The sequence below is a fragment of the Seriola dumerili genome, unplaced genomic scaffold (assembly GCF_002260705.1).
Source record: "Seriola dumerili isolate Sdu_G_001 unplaced genomic scaffold, Sdu_1.0 BDQW01000276.1, whole genome shotgun sequence".
Taxonomy (NCBI): Eukaryota; Metazoa; Chordata; class Actinopteri; order Carangiformes; family Carangidae; genus Seriola; species Seriola dumerili.
This window is the reverse complement of record NW_019174531.1, coordinates 697,635-715,060: the sequence shown is the minus strand read 5'-3', so window position 1 is coordinate 715,060 and position 17,426 is coordinate 697,635. Positions and strand designations below refer to the sequence as shown.

General features: G+C 38.2%; 1 protein-coding gene across 5 annotated transcripts; it reads right to left on the bottom strand.

Annotated features, from left to right (window-relative positions):
• Positions 1-1,370: 1,370 nt before the first annotated feature.
• Positions 1,371-15,354, bottom strand: LOC111230663 (H-2 class I histocompatibility antigen, Q10 alpha chain-like). 5 transcript variants are annotated; one of them, XM_022757454.1, is made up of 11 exons: positions 15,172-15,354; positions 10,192-10,470; positions 9,586-9,876; positions 8,310-8,594; positions 7,360-7,488; positions 4,617-4,649; positions 3,908-4,012; positions 3,614-3,664; positions 3,086-3,190; positions 2,783-2,842; positions 1,371-2,511 (listed from the first exon to the last, which is right to left on the bottom strand). In XM_022757454.1, coding segments are annotated over exons 1-11 (1,413 nt in total). In that variant the 5' UTR covers positions 15,245-15,354; the 3' UTR covers positions 1,371-2,509. The 5 variants fall into 5 exon arrangements, with proteins under 5 accessions (XP_022613175.1, XP_022613176.1, XP_022613178.1 ...); XM_022757455.1 differs by lacking the exon at positions 15,172-15,354 and adding an exon at positions 12,483-12,646; XM_022757457.1 differs by lacking the exon at positions 7,360-7,488.
• Between the last annotated feature and the right edge of the window lie 2,072 nt (positions 15,355-17,426).

Here is a 17,426-nt window from a genome sequence, read left to right as displayed (position 1 = left end):
TTGGGTCGCGGTTCTCCTGGTCGGCCTCTGCTGCCGCTGCGTCCCGTTGCTCTGATCCGCGTCCCCTCTGCCTCGGCCGCGGAGCGTCACCATGGTAACACCGCACACGCAAGCTAACGCAGAGACTGTTAGCTTAGCGGTAAATTAACGTAAAAATTTTAGAAAACACACCTGGAAACGCAGATAAACACCTCCAAGTCTCTAACGGGTGCTTAGCTCAGTTGAACCGGGCTGCTGCTCCGTGTGTTGAGGCGGAGCTGAAACACAAACACACCCAAACACACACTTGATAAGCGGATACAAACACCCGCCGCTCAAACTGTGTCCATTCAAAAAAGCGTCGTGTTCTGCTGCCGCCTAGTGACGTCATGCCGTACTGTGCGTGTGAAAACAGAAACTTAATGTGAATTTGCTACAGATGCAGATGTTTGGGCTACTTACACACATTTAAGTGAAGTAAATCCAGCACATTCAGCAAACACATTAAAAATGAACCTCCCTTCGTGTCTTACTTTTGTCTCCAGTGCTACACCTTCACCTGGCTCTTGGGAACCTTCAATCCTCTTGGAAGTTTCTTGTTTCTCCACACAGGCTCTCTGGAGCTCAGCCAGAGTAAGAATCAGGTGGTCACCTCTGTAATCAAGACATTTTGTAACTTAGTATATACAGGAAAGCATAGGTCTAGGAAGAGTCCTGGTTGTTCCCTGCTTCCTCCACTTCCTCCAGCTGTGCTCTTGTAAACCTTCAATGCAGCAGAAATGTTTTTGTAGCCTTCCCCAGATCTGTGCCTATATTTTCAATACCATTCTCTATTTTTAACCCTGATCAAAATTAGCTTTCCTACATCATCCTAACAATATGAACTCACATGATCAATACACATGACAAGAATGTTCCATGTTCATGAACAGTTCTTTATAGATCAGTGTCTCATGTATCTTAAACTCCACACAGACGTGTTTATTTAGTGGTTAGTGTACAGTGACTGTTCAAGTGCAGGGAACTGATGGACAACCAGACAAAAGACAGGCCTTGGGGAACAAACTGAAACCAAGATTTTGATCTTCTGCAGATTTACGTGCTCTGGTATGAGCTCTGGTACAGAGTGTGTGATGAAAGGTAACAGAATCTTCTTCAGACTCGACAGGAGACAGACACAATCAAGGTTTGTTTAGGAAAAGCTGCCAAGGAACCAAGGTTGGCTTCAGAGTTAAAGTTACCACAGTAACTGACTCAGAGTTAAAGTGATCTTCATGGAGCTGATTCCAGGACATCAAAATGCAGGGGAGTCTGTTACCTGCTGTTATCTTCTTCTTCACAAAATTGGTGCAACTTTACTACAATAGTTTTAATTAAATACACAGCTTCAATTTGACTTTTTCCAAATTACTTATTTATTTAATGTAGGTAGACATGCAATCAGACACACTGTACAAACAGAATAGAGAAACAAACAGGAGACAAATTGCTTAAGCTGTGTTCATGTCCTACCATTGTCATTTTAATATAGACAGTACAAAAATTTGCATTAATTTAATGTCATTCCGTAATTGTTGCTTTGATTCACATTAGTTTGTTAATGAATTTAACTAATTTAAACGTTTTAGACAGAAACTACAAACATTTAATATTTGTCATTAGTCTTACCATTGAACAAATACTGTAAATGTTAACACAGATTTTAGGATTCACTGATTTCTTAGACCAACAAATTGATTATTGTTTGGTAGCATTTTTCTAAAGATATTTAGAAACAAAAGTGCAATTTTTAGCAAAAGAAATTGTGAGAAAAAATTAAAAAGAGTAACAAAATACATTTCAGATAAAACTTCTACATTTGATATACAAGAGCCCAAAAGCCCAAAAGAGGAAAATAATAAATTTGCATCTGCTTATCACTATCCCTTCAATTTAAAAAAAAGGCACCAGCATGATCCTCAACAACTGCATTTCAGCATTTCTTCTTCCAGCTTTTTCTTTTTTGTATTATATGCATTTCCTTATTAAGGCCTCACCAAAACACTGAACACTTTCACATGTTTTCCCTCTTTTAACCAACCCATAAAAATATATTGACCATGCGTTATTCAACACTTGGTCAATATATTTGAACTCTTCTGAAGTTCAAGACCTGTCCCAATAAAGTCCTGTTTGGGTTCACTACTTTAACTTTACACAAAGAAGTGAGTCTTTTTTCTAGAAATTCTCATCATCATTCTTAAATGTTGAGGCAATTTCAGTTTCTCTGTATTTAATCTGGAAAACCCTCTAAAGAAGCGGTGGAGAACTTATTTACATACTCTCTTCTTTTTTGACAGTTTTTTCCCATTTTAATTTCTAAATTAAGTTTTCAAACTCCCCTTTTTCATTTCTATCCCCTGCCCAGGAGTACATGCAGCTTTTATACTGGTAGGTTGGTCGGTATTTGCAGAGACTTCAGATCACGTGAACACCATCTCAATTCTCCAGGTGATGATTCTCGGAGTTGGGGTTCTTGCCTGGATCATTCTCCTGCAGAAAATCAGCAGACATGTTACTTTTTCTACTTAGTGATTATGTGCTCTTTCTTTTTTAGGTATTTTATATGGCTGAAAGGCATTTTTGGTAAGAAGTTTAGTATGTTTACTCAAATTACAAAACATATTTCTCAGTAACCTCTTGTTTTGTAACTTGAGTGAGTCAGTCCTTCACCAGTTCCAGCAGTTCTCCCGAGCTGCCACTTGAGCTGCCGAACTGTGAACCTGCTCACTGCAGCTTTTAATTACTCAACAAAGATACTTACAAGCCTCACCAGAGACACCAGAGACACCAGTATCACCGCTGTGTAGAGACTCCTCTGATGCTGTGCGGAACAGAAAAGGCATTAAGGTATGAATGAACAGACTGTATGTAAGTGCAGCACATGCAGCAATAAATAGTAAAAAAGTTTCAGACCTCATGTTTGGTGAGACTTTGGTCACATTTAAGCATTTCATTCATTTAGATGTAATTATTGTGAACCCGCTTCATATTAATAAGGTGAGAATCAACAATGATACCTTATTATCTTAATACAGTATTTAATTATGTAGCACTGCACGTTTACCTTTCTTCACTGGATTGAGAAGTGAATCTTCCTCTTCAGAGGTGACACTGGCTGCCGAGCTGTTACTGCCTCCAGAAGCGGTACTGGATGCAGAGGTGTTGTTAGCTACACAAACACATACACAGAGAAAAAAACTGTTGACTGCAATCAGCATTTTTAAAGCAATTTTTACATTACTACATTTACATTACTTTTACTCTTAGATGATCATAGAACTTGAATCAGGACTGTCAACTTCACACAAGGGAAAAATGTAAATCACTAACTGCTGACTCCAAGTCAATGGTTCCAAAACGTTTTTAAACCAGTTGGGCTCAATTCATTTCATATGGCTGAAAGGCATTTTTGGTTCAGTATGTTTACTCAAATTACAAAACATATTTCTCAGTAACCTCTTGTTTTGTAACTTGAGTGAGTCAGTCCTTCACCAGTTCCAGCAGTTCTCCCGAGCTGCCACTTGAGCTGCCGAACTGTGAACCTGCTCACTGCAGCTTTTAATTACTCAACAAAGATACTTATAAGCCTCACCAGAGACACCAGAGACACCAGTATCACCGCTGTGTAGAGACTCCTCTGATGCTGTGCGGAACAGAAAAGGCATTTAGGTATGAATGAACAGACTGTATGTAAGTGCAGCACATGCAGCAATAAATAGTAAAAAAGTTTCAGACCTCATGTTTGGTGAGACTTTGGTCACATTTAAGCACTTCATTCATTTAGATGTAATTATTGTGAACCCGCTTCATATTAATAAGGTGAGAATCAACAATGATACCTTATTATCTTAATACAGTATTTAATTATGTAGCACTGCACGTTTACCTTTCTTCACTGGATTGAGAGGTGTAACTTCCTCTTCAGAGGTGACACTGGCTGCCGAGCTGTTACTGCCTCCAGAAGCGGTACTGGATGCAGAGGTGTTGTTAACTACACAAACACATACACAGAGAAAAAAACTGTTGACTGCAATCAGCATTTTTTAAGCAATTTTTACATTACTACATTTACATTACTTTTACTCTTTGATGATCATAGAACTTGAATCAGGACTGTCAACTTCACACAAGAGAAAAACGTAAATCACTAACTGTGCCTGACTGCAGGTCAGTGGTTCCAAAACATTTTTAAACCAGTTGGGCTCAATTCATTTCGGCTGATCTGAAAGCTGTCAATCAAACTCTGGTGCAGACCAAACAACCAGACTGAATCTGCCTGGGTCTCCAATCAGACTCAGATACACTTAGAGCTATGGACAAGGCCCGTGTGGTGTGTTAAAGGTTGGTGATGTATGTTATGTTCTGTGTAATGTGTTTCTGTGCTGGTCTTTTGTTCATTGTTTCAGGAAGCCTCGGAATGATGATTTATGTTCAATTTATTTACAAATTTTGAATTTGGTTTATCCAAATTCTCGGGTTTCCTTATATATTTTGCCTCAGAGTCAGGGTTACAAAATATAAATATCCTTAGTGCAAAATCTTTTCAACTTAAAGAAATTTTGAAAGATTGCAAAGCAGAGAAATAAAGCACTTACTTAGGGGAGTAACTACAACCTGTGGTGCACGAACTGTGAATAAAAACAAAGTCAACACAAACACACAAAAAAATGAATAAACTCAATGTGTTGCAAAACATATCTATATGGAACTTAAAAGACATGTCTGGTATTAAGTGCGAAAAACACATTCAAACCAATACTGAGTGTGTATTGTATTGTGTATCCAAAGCCGGATATATCTTATTCCTCTGAGCTCCATCGGACATCCAGAAATGTCCACTTTGTTGAACTTAATTCTGTAGCTTATGTTAAATTTCTTCTGCCTTTTCAAAAGAAGTTCATCAAGTTAGCAGTGTGGAAAGCACAAGTTGCAGCGGTTACATTTCATCAATAATATTAATAAGGCATATAAAGGCATATATATGTATATATATATATATATATATATATATATATATAAACTAGGGCTGTCCCAAACGATTATTCTTTACACAAATCTAACAATTTTTTTTTTAATTAACCTAACAGTTATTTTATTGCAATTATTTTTCCAGTTAGTCTCCAGTAAGCTAGTTTCCAGTTAGCTCGTGCATGACTGTCGAGCTAGAGTGATATGCCAGATGCACTTTGCAGAGTCTGCAGACTACCGCACTGTTGGTGTCAAGATTAAAGTATTCCCAAGCTTTGGGAATTTAAGAGCCTTTTTTGCCGCGTGTTGCTCCCCACGCTCCGTTGTACTGCTGGTAGACGCCGCCATGTTTTTCAAATAGATTACACAGAGGCAAATCATTCACATAGTCAATGACTTCAATTACGTCACCGCGTTGTCCCAGCCCTTGCGCTGCGCTTGTATCCGGGTAAACCAAAGACGATGGATATAAACGGTCCCATTAGAAAGTTCCTGTTTTGTTCTATGAACATTTACCCTGTGTGGTTTTACACGACACGTCAACACTAAAATTCCAAGTCGAATAATTTTTATAATCGACAACGTCAATTACGTTGGATAATCGTCCCAGCCCTAATATAAACACTAAACACACACTGCACTTTATTTTGACTCAGTCCCACACACACCGTCCTGCTCCCCAAATACTAGAGCACCAAATGTGGATCAATATGCTGCTGAAAATAGTCCCAAACAGATGCACTATTTCCACCTGTTTGAGTGACATTTGCTCTAAACTATAGATGGTACCACAAGTAACTTTTTTTACCTGGGCTTCTGGTGTATGTCTTGCCAGCACGTCCTGTGAACAAACACTACGTTAACACACTAATCAACAACTGCATTTATTTCAATTCAAAACATACACATCCATTTTGTTAAATTAGGAAATTCTGGGTTCCACTGTGTCTATTTAAAAATACATAATGCTAACTAATGTTTCATTGGCTCTTTTGCTTAAAAGAGGAAGCAGTCTGATGTACTCCATGAGCAAAAGCAAATCCTTAGTAAAATGATATGTTATCTCTTTGTATTCTTTAGTGGCATTTCAGAGGAAATGTACTACAGGTGGTAGAAGTTATTGTATGTATCTTAGAAGGAGAGAACAGAGAACTACAGCTAACTGTGACGTAGAAACTAATCACCACTTGGACGCTCCCAGTACAAACTTATGTTCATGTAAGAGACTGTAAGCTCAGTGAACCTTCAGCTCAGTGAATGAAAGGTAAGAAACGCCGGTACCGCTTAATGATTCATAGGAGTGTGATTCAATGTGACCTCTGGCGTCCATAATAAAATAATAACAGACCTTTGCACCTTATAACCAACGGCACATTTTCCTGCTTATGACACAGATGACTAAAATGTACAAGCTTCTCTTGGTGTGAACACTTTGAATGTACTGTACTCTACACTATCACAGTGTCATTCTGAATATGTTTGATTGTTAACATTGCTATGAGAAGCGCTGACCTCAGTATTCCATCAGTTCAACAGAGATGGAAAAAGAGAATTAATTTGTCATTAGTGTTGACCATGAGTCAACACTGTATTGTAATTTACTGAGAGGTCTTTGTAACCTCACTGATAACATCCCACATTAAGTGAGGTGGACAAAATGAAACTCCTGAGATTTCTGTCTTGACTTCAGTGAAAATTGAAATTTAAAATCTTTAAAAACATATATATTTTTTTATAGTTGTTTTATTAGACTGCATTAGTATTGGTTGGGTGTACCTAATATATTTACCGCTGAGTGTATATTGGACCTACCAAATTTGCCTCTTTTGTACAACACAAACAGCACTGCTGCAACCACAAGAAGCAAGATGACCACAGCCACAGCTATACCAATGGTAAGACCGTCAACTCCAGACTCTTGAGGAATAATGTGATCTAAAACACAGAAAACATTCACATTAGTTTTATATTCAGCATTCTTCATTCAACATTATTTCTAATTGTTAGGTTCAATTTACTATGGTGCCAATGTATGCTATGGATCTGCCGATGTTCAGTGACAGTAATGCTAATATTTAATTACATAAATTATGTAAATAATATTTCTTCTCAGTAAGTACACACTCTGTCTCATGTAACTGCTGACTGTGATATGAAAAATGATTAATCCAATCACATCTTCAACAAAGGCAAACGTGTTAGACATAGTAATCTCCAGGGGAAGATTTAAGTTACTGCAGTGCACCATAAGCCAAAACCAAAAAANATCTTTAAAAACATATATATTTTTTTATAGTTGTTTTATTAGACTGCATTAGTATTGGTTGGGTGTACCTAATATATTTACCGCTGAGTGTATATTGGACCTACCAAATTTGCCTCTTTTGTACAACACAAACAGCACTGCTGCAACCACAAGAAGCAAGATGACCACAGCCACAGCCACACCTATACCAATGGTAAGACCGTCAACTCCAGACTCTTGAGGAATAATGTGATCTAAAACACAGAAAACATTCACATTAGTTTTATATTCAGCATTCTTCATTCAACATTATTTCTAATTGTTAGGTTCAATTTACTATGGTGCCAATGTATGCTATGGATCTGCCGATGTTCAGTGACAGTAATGCTAATATTTAATTACATAAATTATGTAAATAATATTTCTTCTCAGTAAGTACACACTCTGTCTCATGTAACTGCTGACTGTGATATGAAAAATGATTAATCCAATCACATCTTCAACAAAGGCAAACGTGTTAGACATAGTAATCTCCAGGGGAAGATTTAAGTTACTGCAGTGCACCATAAGCCAAAACCAAAAAAATGTTATGGTTGTTTGTCTGGTTATCACAACTTGAATCTCAGTTGTATAAGTTTGGTTGTATAGGTTTCCCCATCTTTTTTTGTTCTATTTAACTTTCATGTTGCTATGTCGACATGCTCTCTGAAGTTGAGTCACTGTCACTTATAGAAATTATGGCTAAAGCTAACAGAAATTCCCAAGTGAAAGTAAACCTGGATTATCCTTCAGGGCTAACTAGTCTTGGGGCTTCTTTGTGGCTCAAGACATATTCAACCTTTATTGGCGAGGTCATTTCTATCATTTCAGTCATTTGAGATGTCATCGGGAGCCTTCTGCAATAATGTCAACTTTGAAAATTTTGATGTGTGGATTGTGATCAGAAAATGGATATAATGCAGCACTGCACTGGGCAAACAGCACTCAAAATGCACAAGTCTGATTTAAAAGAAAGAAAGAAAAAAAAAAACCTGACAAACAACAACAAAAAAATCACTAAGAAAAATATTCTTACCCCATCCCCTCTCAACGTTTACACCAGATGCTTTATGAATGACTTCACAGGTGTATGTAGACTTGTCAGTTCTTAGAATCTCCACACTGTCTCTCCTCTGGTAAGTGTTGTCTTGATTTGGTCGAACGCCCGAGCTTGTTAATCCATCATCTTCATAGAGAACACGGCCGTTCCTTTTGATCCGCAGGGTGATGTCTTTTGGGTAGAAACCTGTGGCCAGGCATGTCAAAATGATGTTCGTCTTAACCTTTGAGTTCTTTGCAAACAGGTGGACTTGAGGTGGAGCTGGAAAGAGAAAGCATACCGTGAGTTTCTGTTTGCATGGTGGTTAGGTAGCAGTATGCTACAGACCAATATCACCACACGATAACTGTGCCATTGATGTTCTCATAATAAACTGAATGACTCATTATAAATATAATCAATAGCTGTAACTACTACTACAAAATCAAATTGGCACAATACACAATTTTAATTATAACACAAATATGACAAAAAAAAGTCAAACACCACTGCTGTGACATATTTTATCATTTCAGATCTCTTCCGAACCAATTTTAAGGATCATGGTTGTTACTGAATACGGTGTTCCCTAGGGTTGGATTATGATTATGGTTCTGTATTGGATTTGGTTTGTTGAGGGCTAAACCTAAATGGATTCATTAAGGTACTGAAATGTTTTGGATTTGATAAAATACCATTTAACCCTGATTCAACAACCGTTTGTTGATGGAAAAATGTTTCCACATAGGGAGCTAATAACTTCCCTTCACAAATAATACAATCCAGGAAATGGCCATAAGTAAACACCCCTTTGGAATGTGTAAGTAATTATTAATAATTAACCGTCATGTTCGACATGAACACAAGGAGACTGGACAAGCTGGTCAAAAAGGCTGGGTCTGTGCTTGCCAGGAGTCTGGACTCACTCAGGACTGTTGTGGAGTGACGCATGCAATGTAAGTTGGAGGCCATCCATCTTGGACAATACCAACTATCCTCTCCACAACATTCTGGCAGGACAGAGAAGCAGCTACAGCAGCAAATGTTTCATCTCACTGCGCTGCAGAACAGAGAGGCTGAGGAGATCCTTTGTTCCCACTGCCATCAGGCTATACAACACCTCAGCCAAAGGAAGTGGACTAATTTAATTATTATTTGTCTATCTGTCTATCTATCCATCTAGTAATTTTTGACCAGTTAATCCCTCTATTATTAATTTGTACTTCTCGTCTAATAAATTGTTATAGTAATGAAATACAGAAATCTTTCTTACAGGCCTCTCTTAGCTGTTTTTGTCCATACGTCATGAACTTGGTCAACCAATCCATACACTCGTTCTCCAGATAGCCTTTGGTGTACTCTTTTAGGACATCAACACCATCCCACTTCCTCTTGGTGAGGAGTGCCTCAGGAGTCGGGGCGACCCACACTGAGTTGGTGTCATCGAAGGCCAGGAAGTTGTCTCCATCGTAGCTGTACATGTCCATACCACGAATGAACTTTAACGTGCCATCTTCCTGCAGGTCTCCCTCACAGCCGTGCATCCACTGAAGGACATGGACGTCTGCAGAGCAGGACAGTGAGACAAATGAACAACAAAGAAACGGATAAAATCGCCAGACAAGATGAAGAAGAGGTCAAATTTAAATATTTGTGATTTTCTGGTTAAACATTGAGAGAAGTCACAATGCATTTGTCACAAGAATAAAACACAGGACACATTAAGAAATCTCATTAAAAAAAAAAAATATTGGTTTAGATAAAGGTCAGCTTGATTTTTAGCAAGTGTATTTATGTATCATATATTATATTTGGTCCTGATTATTCATCGGAATTAATCGACAGACCAGCCCGGCCCCTCACATTTCACAGACCCTACCTGTTTCATTCGATTTTTGTCTCATTCGTTCCATCAGGATGCCAATGTTGACACTGAACCACTGCTGCTTGCTCTGGCGAGACTGTGTGCCTTTCTCCCAGTAATCACTGGGAAGCTTCTCTTTCATCCAATCCTGCTTGGGAACTTTCTTCTGGTTATCACTGTCATAGTAGTCAATCATCCTGCTGTCCATCAGACCCATGGCTGTGAAGTCATGGATACCGGGGAGTCCAACAGGTTTGGAGAGGGCCGTGTAGATGTAAGTGAGGGAATGCCTCTCTGGAAATCACACAGGAAAGAAAGACAAACAGACAGTTATTACACAAGGCAGATAAGCACCAATAGATTTGATTAGCATGCTTTGGATGGGTCCTTATTTACCTATTTACTAGGCAAGAACCCTTGAACGCACATCCAAATATTTACATTCAGCCCGAATTAAAACACTTGGACACCTGCCTTTGGGATTTCAGTCAATGAACAACCACCAAACTATAAGTTAAAAATACCCAAGCATGTATCACACCAAGGTGAAGCATTTTATTGAACTAAATGTTGTCAGACCTGATGACATTTAGGGAACTTACAGAAAATAAAGCTTGCACTAATTGGCTCTGTCTCCATTTATTATTCCTCTCTGGGCCCAGACAGTCATCCTCACAGTGCTTGAAGGGGAATTTTTTATGGATTTTTTAAATTTATTTTTAATTTAATTCCTGTTTAATTTTCCCTTTAGTTTCATTTTAAGTAATTGCAGTATTTAGATCATTATGTTTTAAAATTGTTTTTTTTTTTGTCATTGTATTTGTCCTTTGTTAATAGTAACTGATGGCAGTGTAACGTAAAGGTGGAATGGCAGAATACTGTCTCCATTTCCTCTATCTGTTGTTTCAGATTCAAAGCCAACTGCAGAGTTGTGTAATTGTGACTTCATGACATTACAGTGGCTGCAATAATTTTACAGTGGCAGACCACTGATGCAAAATGCACGTAGCGGAACACTAGGTTCTCTTCCTCTCAGACTTGCGTAAGACTGTCACTAAAAACAATACTGCTGTTACACTGAATTTGCTGAGAGCCCATTAGAAAGCTATTTTATTTTGAAGTAAAGAACTTGAAGTAAAGAAATGGCAAAAATAAAAAGTTTGAGCTATATTCTTTATTTAGGTAAGAAATAAATGATGATGGCCGAAATAGCATTATTATATTTCATTAACTCTCCAATATTTACATCAGTATCACACTAAAGCTCCAGTTAGACAGAAAACAAAGAACGGGAAAATCAAACTCAGAGAAGAAATTTGTTACAGTCCAACGTTGTTTAGGACTGACTCGCCAGATCAGAGATATCTTAACAATGCTGTCTGTCCGCCTCAGCAACACCAGTCAAAGGGCGGTGTTCGTAAATCAAGCCAAAGACCTTAAAGAGCAATAAACACCCATACTTAGACCAATGTGACAGCGTCATGTTTACCTGCTGATTTTGAACACGCAGAATATGACTTCACAACTTCTTAAGAACATTAGTTTCAAATGGTAATCAATAAGCAGCAATAATTTGAAGAAAAACATAATTTTTACACTACTGTTGACAATACTTAAAATAAAAAAAATGTTAAACTTATACTTTCATGTATTTTCTCCACTTTACTTGTATGCTAGATGCTATTTACACTTGAAACTATTTGCCAATTAACCAATTAGTTGATTGCTACTATTTTGATATTCAGCCAATTATTTGAGTAAATCTTCAAGCACAAATACCAAACAATCCCTGTTACTCCATTGTGGTTAACTGCTGCCTTTCTTAGTTTTATATGATGGTAAATTAAATATCTTGCAGGTTTTGAACAGCTGGTTTGACAAAGTAAACAATTTAAAATTTTTAGCCATCTTCTTGAGCTTCAGGAAAATTATATTAGTCATCACACTGACAAGCCCTGATATATTATTGTTTGAGCTTTTAAGTATTTGGAACGCCAAAATAAGCTAAGTCATACAGTGGTGAACAGCCTTTGGGTTCACATGCAGCGTTAACGACATGCTGGTCTGACAATTATTTAACATTTGGATTAAGTCGATTAATTTCCTCTTTCCCGTCTGTTTTATGTAGCAGGCCTATATAATAAATATACATTACTAAACCAGACAACAACTAGCCGTCTATATTAATAGATTAAACTCAAATAACCAACAGAAGTACGAGTTTTTTTAAAGACGTCACAACTGTCTCTGGTTTACTTTCACTTTTAAACTGAAGCACATTAATGTGTCCAAAAATTTTCACTTACCGCTATTTACCGTCAATCCTGTCCCCAGAAGGACAAAGATCGCGGTGAGAAACATTTTGAACCAAATGCAGTCTCTTCTCTCGTTTATAAAACTCGTTTTAAGCGTTTTATCCGCCGCTTGCTCCGGGTTTTTACTCTGCGTCTGCCCGCGATAAACAACGATGTATTTCCTGCTTCTGTCGCCTGCCTGCCTGTTTGACGGTGCGTTCAAGGCTGCTCGTAAAGTAAAGTGACACATTCCACTCAACCAATTTTTCAACGACTTTTTTTTGCTACATGGGATCATTTCATTCACATAACTGACTACAGTTGAAACGATTAGTCAATTAATTGACTGACGGAAAAATAATCGACAACTATTTTGATAGCTGTTTAATCATTTTAGTCCTTTAGCAAAAACATCCAAACATTTAGTGGTTTCAGCTTCTCAAATGTGAATATTTTCTGCTTCTCGATAACATATATGATTGTAAACTGAATATCTTCAGGTTCTGGACTTTTGATCAGATAAAATAATCAATTTTAAGACCACAACTTGGACTCACATAAATTGTGAATGGTAGTTTTTCAATATGTTATGGACTCACCTATTTGAAAAATAACCAACAGATTAATCAATGATCAAAATCCTTATTTGCAGCCCTATAACTGACACACCAAATAAAATTAAATATACATAAATTCCTTTGCACTTTTCTACCCTGTACTACTTTAGACTAGTAATTTAAAACATTAGTGGTAAAGTAATCCACCTCACCAGTACCATTAACCACCTCCACTAAGAACACAAAATAATTAAAGCTGCAACTATTAGTCAATTAATAGATTAGTTTATCATCAGAAAATGCATAACCAGCTACTGTTAGCTACTGGTAAGGTAATTCTCTACTAACTACATTGATCATGAGATGATATGTGTATGGATTTGGGATGCTGACCACCTCTGCACACCAAGTACATTTTATCAGACTCACCAACATACCCTTTTCACAGCAGACATGTCATAACAGGTGTTACAAATAAACTTAATAAAAACTGCAACTTATTTAGGTGTCTCAGTCCTGGGGGCCCGGTAATGTGCCTGCTGACTTAGCAGTATGTTTACTGGGACACCTTTTTGTATGACAAGTCAACATGTCTGATAGCTTTCATGTGAGAACAACACCAGAGGCATATCAAACTATATTGTCTCTGACTTCATTTGAGTGAAGCTCTCAGCACAAAAGTGACCACTGTGCAGATGAAAGCTTCGCAGTGACAAGGATCTGTGAACACACCACTGCCATTTCCTGGTTATCAGTTCTGCCTGTGGTTTGTTGTTTTGAAGTGATCGTGTTCCTTATCAGGTTGCTACTAACCTCGACTTATGTGAGGAAGTGAAGCAACAGGTCTGCAATAGTCTGTAATACATGACAGACTGACTGTTTTCATTGGACTGAAAAATGTGCAATAAAGACTACATAATATTCCATACATATAACTAGGGCTGAAACTAATAATTATTTTAATTGTGGATTAATTTGATGATTATTTTTTTTGATTATTCAACCTGTTGTTTTCTCTATAAAACATAACACAGTTCCCCAGAGCCCTGGCCCTGTCCTTAAACAGCTGTTTTTGTTCCTTCAACAGTTCAAAGGTATTTATTTTACTGCAGTGTAAAACAGGTAATTTGTACATTGTAGAAGCTTTAACCATCAAATGTTTTGCATTTTCCTCTAGAGAAATGTCTCAAAAGATTAATCAGTTAACTAATTAGTTGCTGATCAAGCATTTGATACCTCTAGGTTCTCAACCAGGAAAATTTGCTTATACTTACTTTGTATTAAAGGCATTTCATGACGTCAACATTATGATGGGACTTTTCTTACATTTCGGCTCTACATACAAGATTTTATTAAAATTAAACATGTACCAGTAGGAATAAAATGTTACTATTAAACTGTGCAAACAACAGCGAAAGTGCATATAGAGATAAATGACACATATTAAATCAGCCACATTTCATTAAAGTCACTAAGAACAAAGTGCAAGGAGTGCTGCTTGGATATGAAAAATAAACCTTATAAATGGAAGAGCCCAAAGGTGGCCATTATATACTTTCCTTGATGAAGGCCTTATGGCTGAAACGCTAGGCATGTTTTTATTGTTGTAATGAAGCCATGAAAAAATAAAGGCTTTTTAAATCACCACCGTCTAGAGTGCTTCAGATTTTGCCAAGAATTCAAAGTCAATAGGAACTTGAAACTGTAAGCTTGTGTGTGTGCATAGACCAATTATAATTAATGTAACTATAGCCTACATGATAATATCACGTTATAAACAGTTTAACTGAGTGGCGTAAACATTAGTAATGCAACCTTTTATGACTTTACATTTGATCTTACCATGTGAGTAACTTTTAATATTTCTTTTTAGCATCATAATCCTAAACCGCTCACATTAATATCTGAGAGGAAATAACGTGTAGCTGGACCTGAAAATATGACTGGATGGGAAAGGTCCAAAACTCATCAGAAATGTAACACGGCGTTAGAAGGAGCAGGTAGACAGCATCATGTCTTCTGAAATATGTCCATATATATAAACCGTTGACGTTAGTTAGATGTAACTGTAAACTGTTGTAAAATGGAGACAACGCGTCTCTTTACTTTCGTTTTTGAAATGTGACCGACGACAGTCAACTTACCGCCTCCAGCTGGCTCCAAATTCTGCCACATTAATGGCAGAAACAGAAATATCCAGGTCGTTGCTCGAGTCATGGTTTTCAGACGACAAAACGTCTGTTAAAAAGGAGAAAATAAAAAACCTCTCTGGAGGACAGGAGTGTGTGTGTTGCCTGCTGTTCTCGGGCTGGTGTTCGTACTGCTTCTGCGCGCTTCAACCAATCAAATAATTCAGAACAAGTTGCCAGGCAGATTTCATCGAATCAGGTTTCGACAGACAGCGCAGAGAGGAAGCTGCGGACTGATCCCTGAAGATAAGTGCCATGAAGGAACCCTAGTGGTGTAATCGGTATTCAGATCTTTTACTTAAGTCAAAATTATTTACAACAGTTTAGAAATACTCTGTTACAAGTAAAAGCGTTCAGCCGTGTTAGCATCAAAATCAGTGGTGGGATGTAAATTTTCCATTTCATGCTCCTTTATAATTTGTCCACCACATTTCAGAGGAAATGGGCTGTGTACTCACAGTACCCCAAAAGTTACCAGCAAATTTGAAACCTAGAGAAATGGTTTGATTACCAGGGTAACTCCGGTTCTCTGAAAACTGAGTGAGGTATCTCACTATGGAATGATTATGGTAAATGGCAACATATCACCTTTGCTTGTATGTCAGCGTTGTGGTTGTCTGCTAGAAGCTTGCAATCCAGTTTTAAGCCACATTTTGACTTTATAAATCTTGGATTTTAATGATATATTTTAATCGAGTGACAGCCAAAGCTAAGCAAACGTTAGCGCTAGACACCATTAGAGAAACACTGAATTTTAACATGAAACTGTTTTATTCAGTGTTTTTACCAGTTTAATCACCTGTTCTATTTGTTTTGGAGAGGAGGAGACCTCTGTGGATGATTCGGGTCCCAGTAAAAACCACATGAATGATTGACACTGAGGGAATCGAAAGCTTAGAGAGAAGCTTATGGCAATAACAGTGATGATCCCACACTGTTTTGTGTGAGGACAAACAACTGCTGAAGGAATCAAACATCTGACCCCCAAATCTGTGTTGAGAGTTTTGTTTTACAGGCTGCACCTCTTAAGGCTTTGTTCATTGCTTATATTCAAGCCATCCTGTGTGTGTGTGTGTGTGTGTGTGTGCGCGCGTGTGTGTGTGTGTGTGTGTGTTCATATATTATTACACTGTTAGACCTTGAATTTGACATAATTACCTTAACATTTACATTCACTTTTGAAGAGAAGCTTTAACATCTGATGCTGAGTTGTAATCTTTCGATACATCCAGTTACTATGTGTGTCACTGTTTTCTTTGTACCCTGATTCAGAGACAAACAAGATGAAAACATTGGCAAAAAATTACATTCTGCTCTTTTGTAGTGTTTAATTATTATACTACCATTTATGCATATACATTTAATTTTATTCTTTCTTTCTTTTGTATAGTTTCGTTTTCAAATTTAAATTAAATGGTGATTTCATTGGGTTGATGGGGGCATTAACTAAAATCATTTTATATTCTTCCTGTTCTATCAAATATTCCCTCAAACTCAAGTGCAACCTGCACTAAACCTCTCATTGCGTCTTATTTTTAAAGGCAGTGACCCACTGGGCAACTTTTCCAGCAACATTAAGTTGTCATGAATCACTTAAATACATTTTAGATTTTTTTATGCCAGTGTATCGCCTGTTGCTGGAAGCCATTGCCTAACGAGTGTATCAGCACCCTCCCTATGGAAAGACTCCTTTTACTGGATCATCTCCTTGCAGCCTCACCCTCCTTTTCTCCCATCAAACTCCTCTTTCTTTCCCGTTAAAAAAACCCTCCCTCATCAGTTCCACTTGTCCTCCTCTGTGCCCCCCTCCCTTCATCCCTCCATCCCCGGTCAGTCCATCTTTTCCTCCCAAAGCGGAAGCCGAATCCCCCTTTCTCCCGGCTGACGGCTTGGAGCCCTCCAGCGATGGAGGTCAGAGCTTCATTCCTTTTTCCACCGTCCTCCCCATCTCCTCCGTCCTGATAGTGCATGCTTTCCAGAGAGTGACCCCCTGGAAAGGGCGATAGTGGCCGGGCCATCAGGTCTCCTCTCTGGTCCCTCAGCAGCGCTTCCTCCTCCCAGGACCTGACCTCTTCCGCATTCTGCCGGGGTTCCAGCAGGGCTCGCCGAGGGTCTTGAGGCCACTCGGCCCAGGCTTCAGGTGGGTCCCCCAGAGCAGCCTGAAGGTGCAGCAGGGCAGACTCCAGTGCAGGTCCATCCACTGTGGGTAG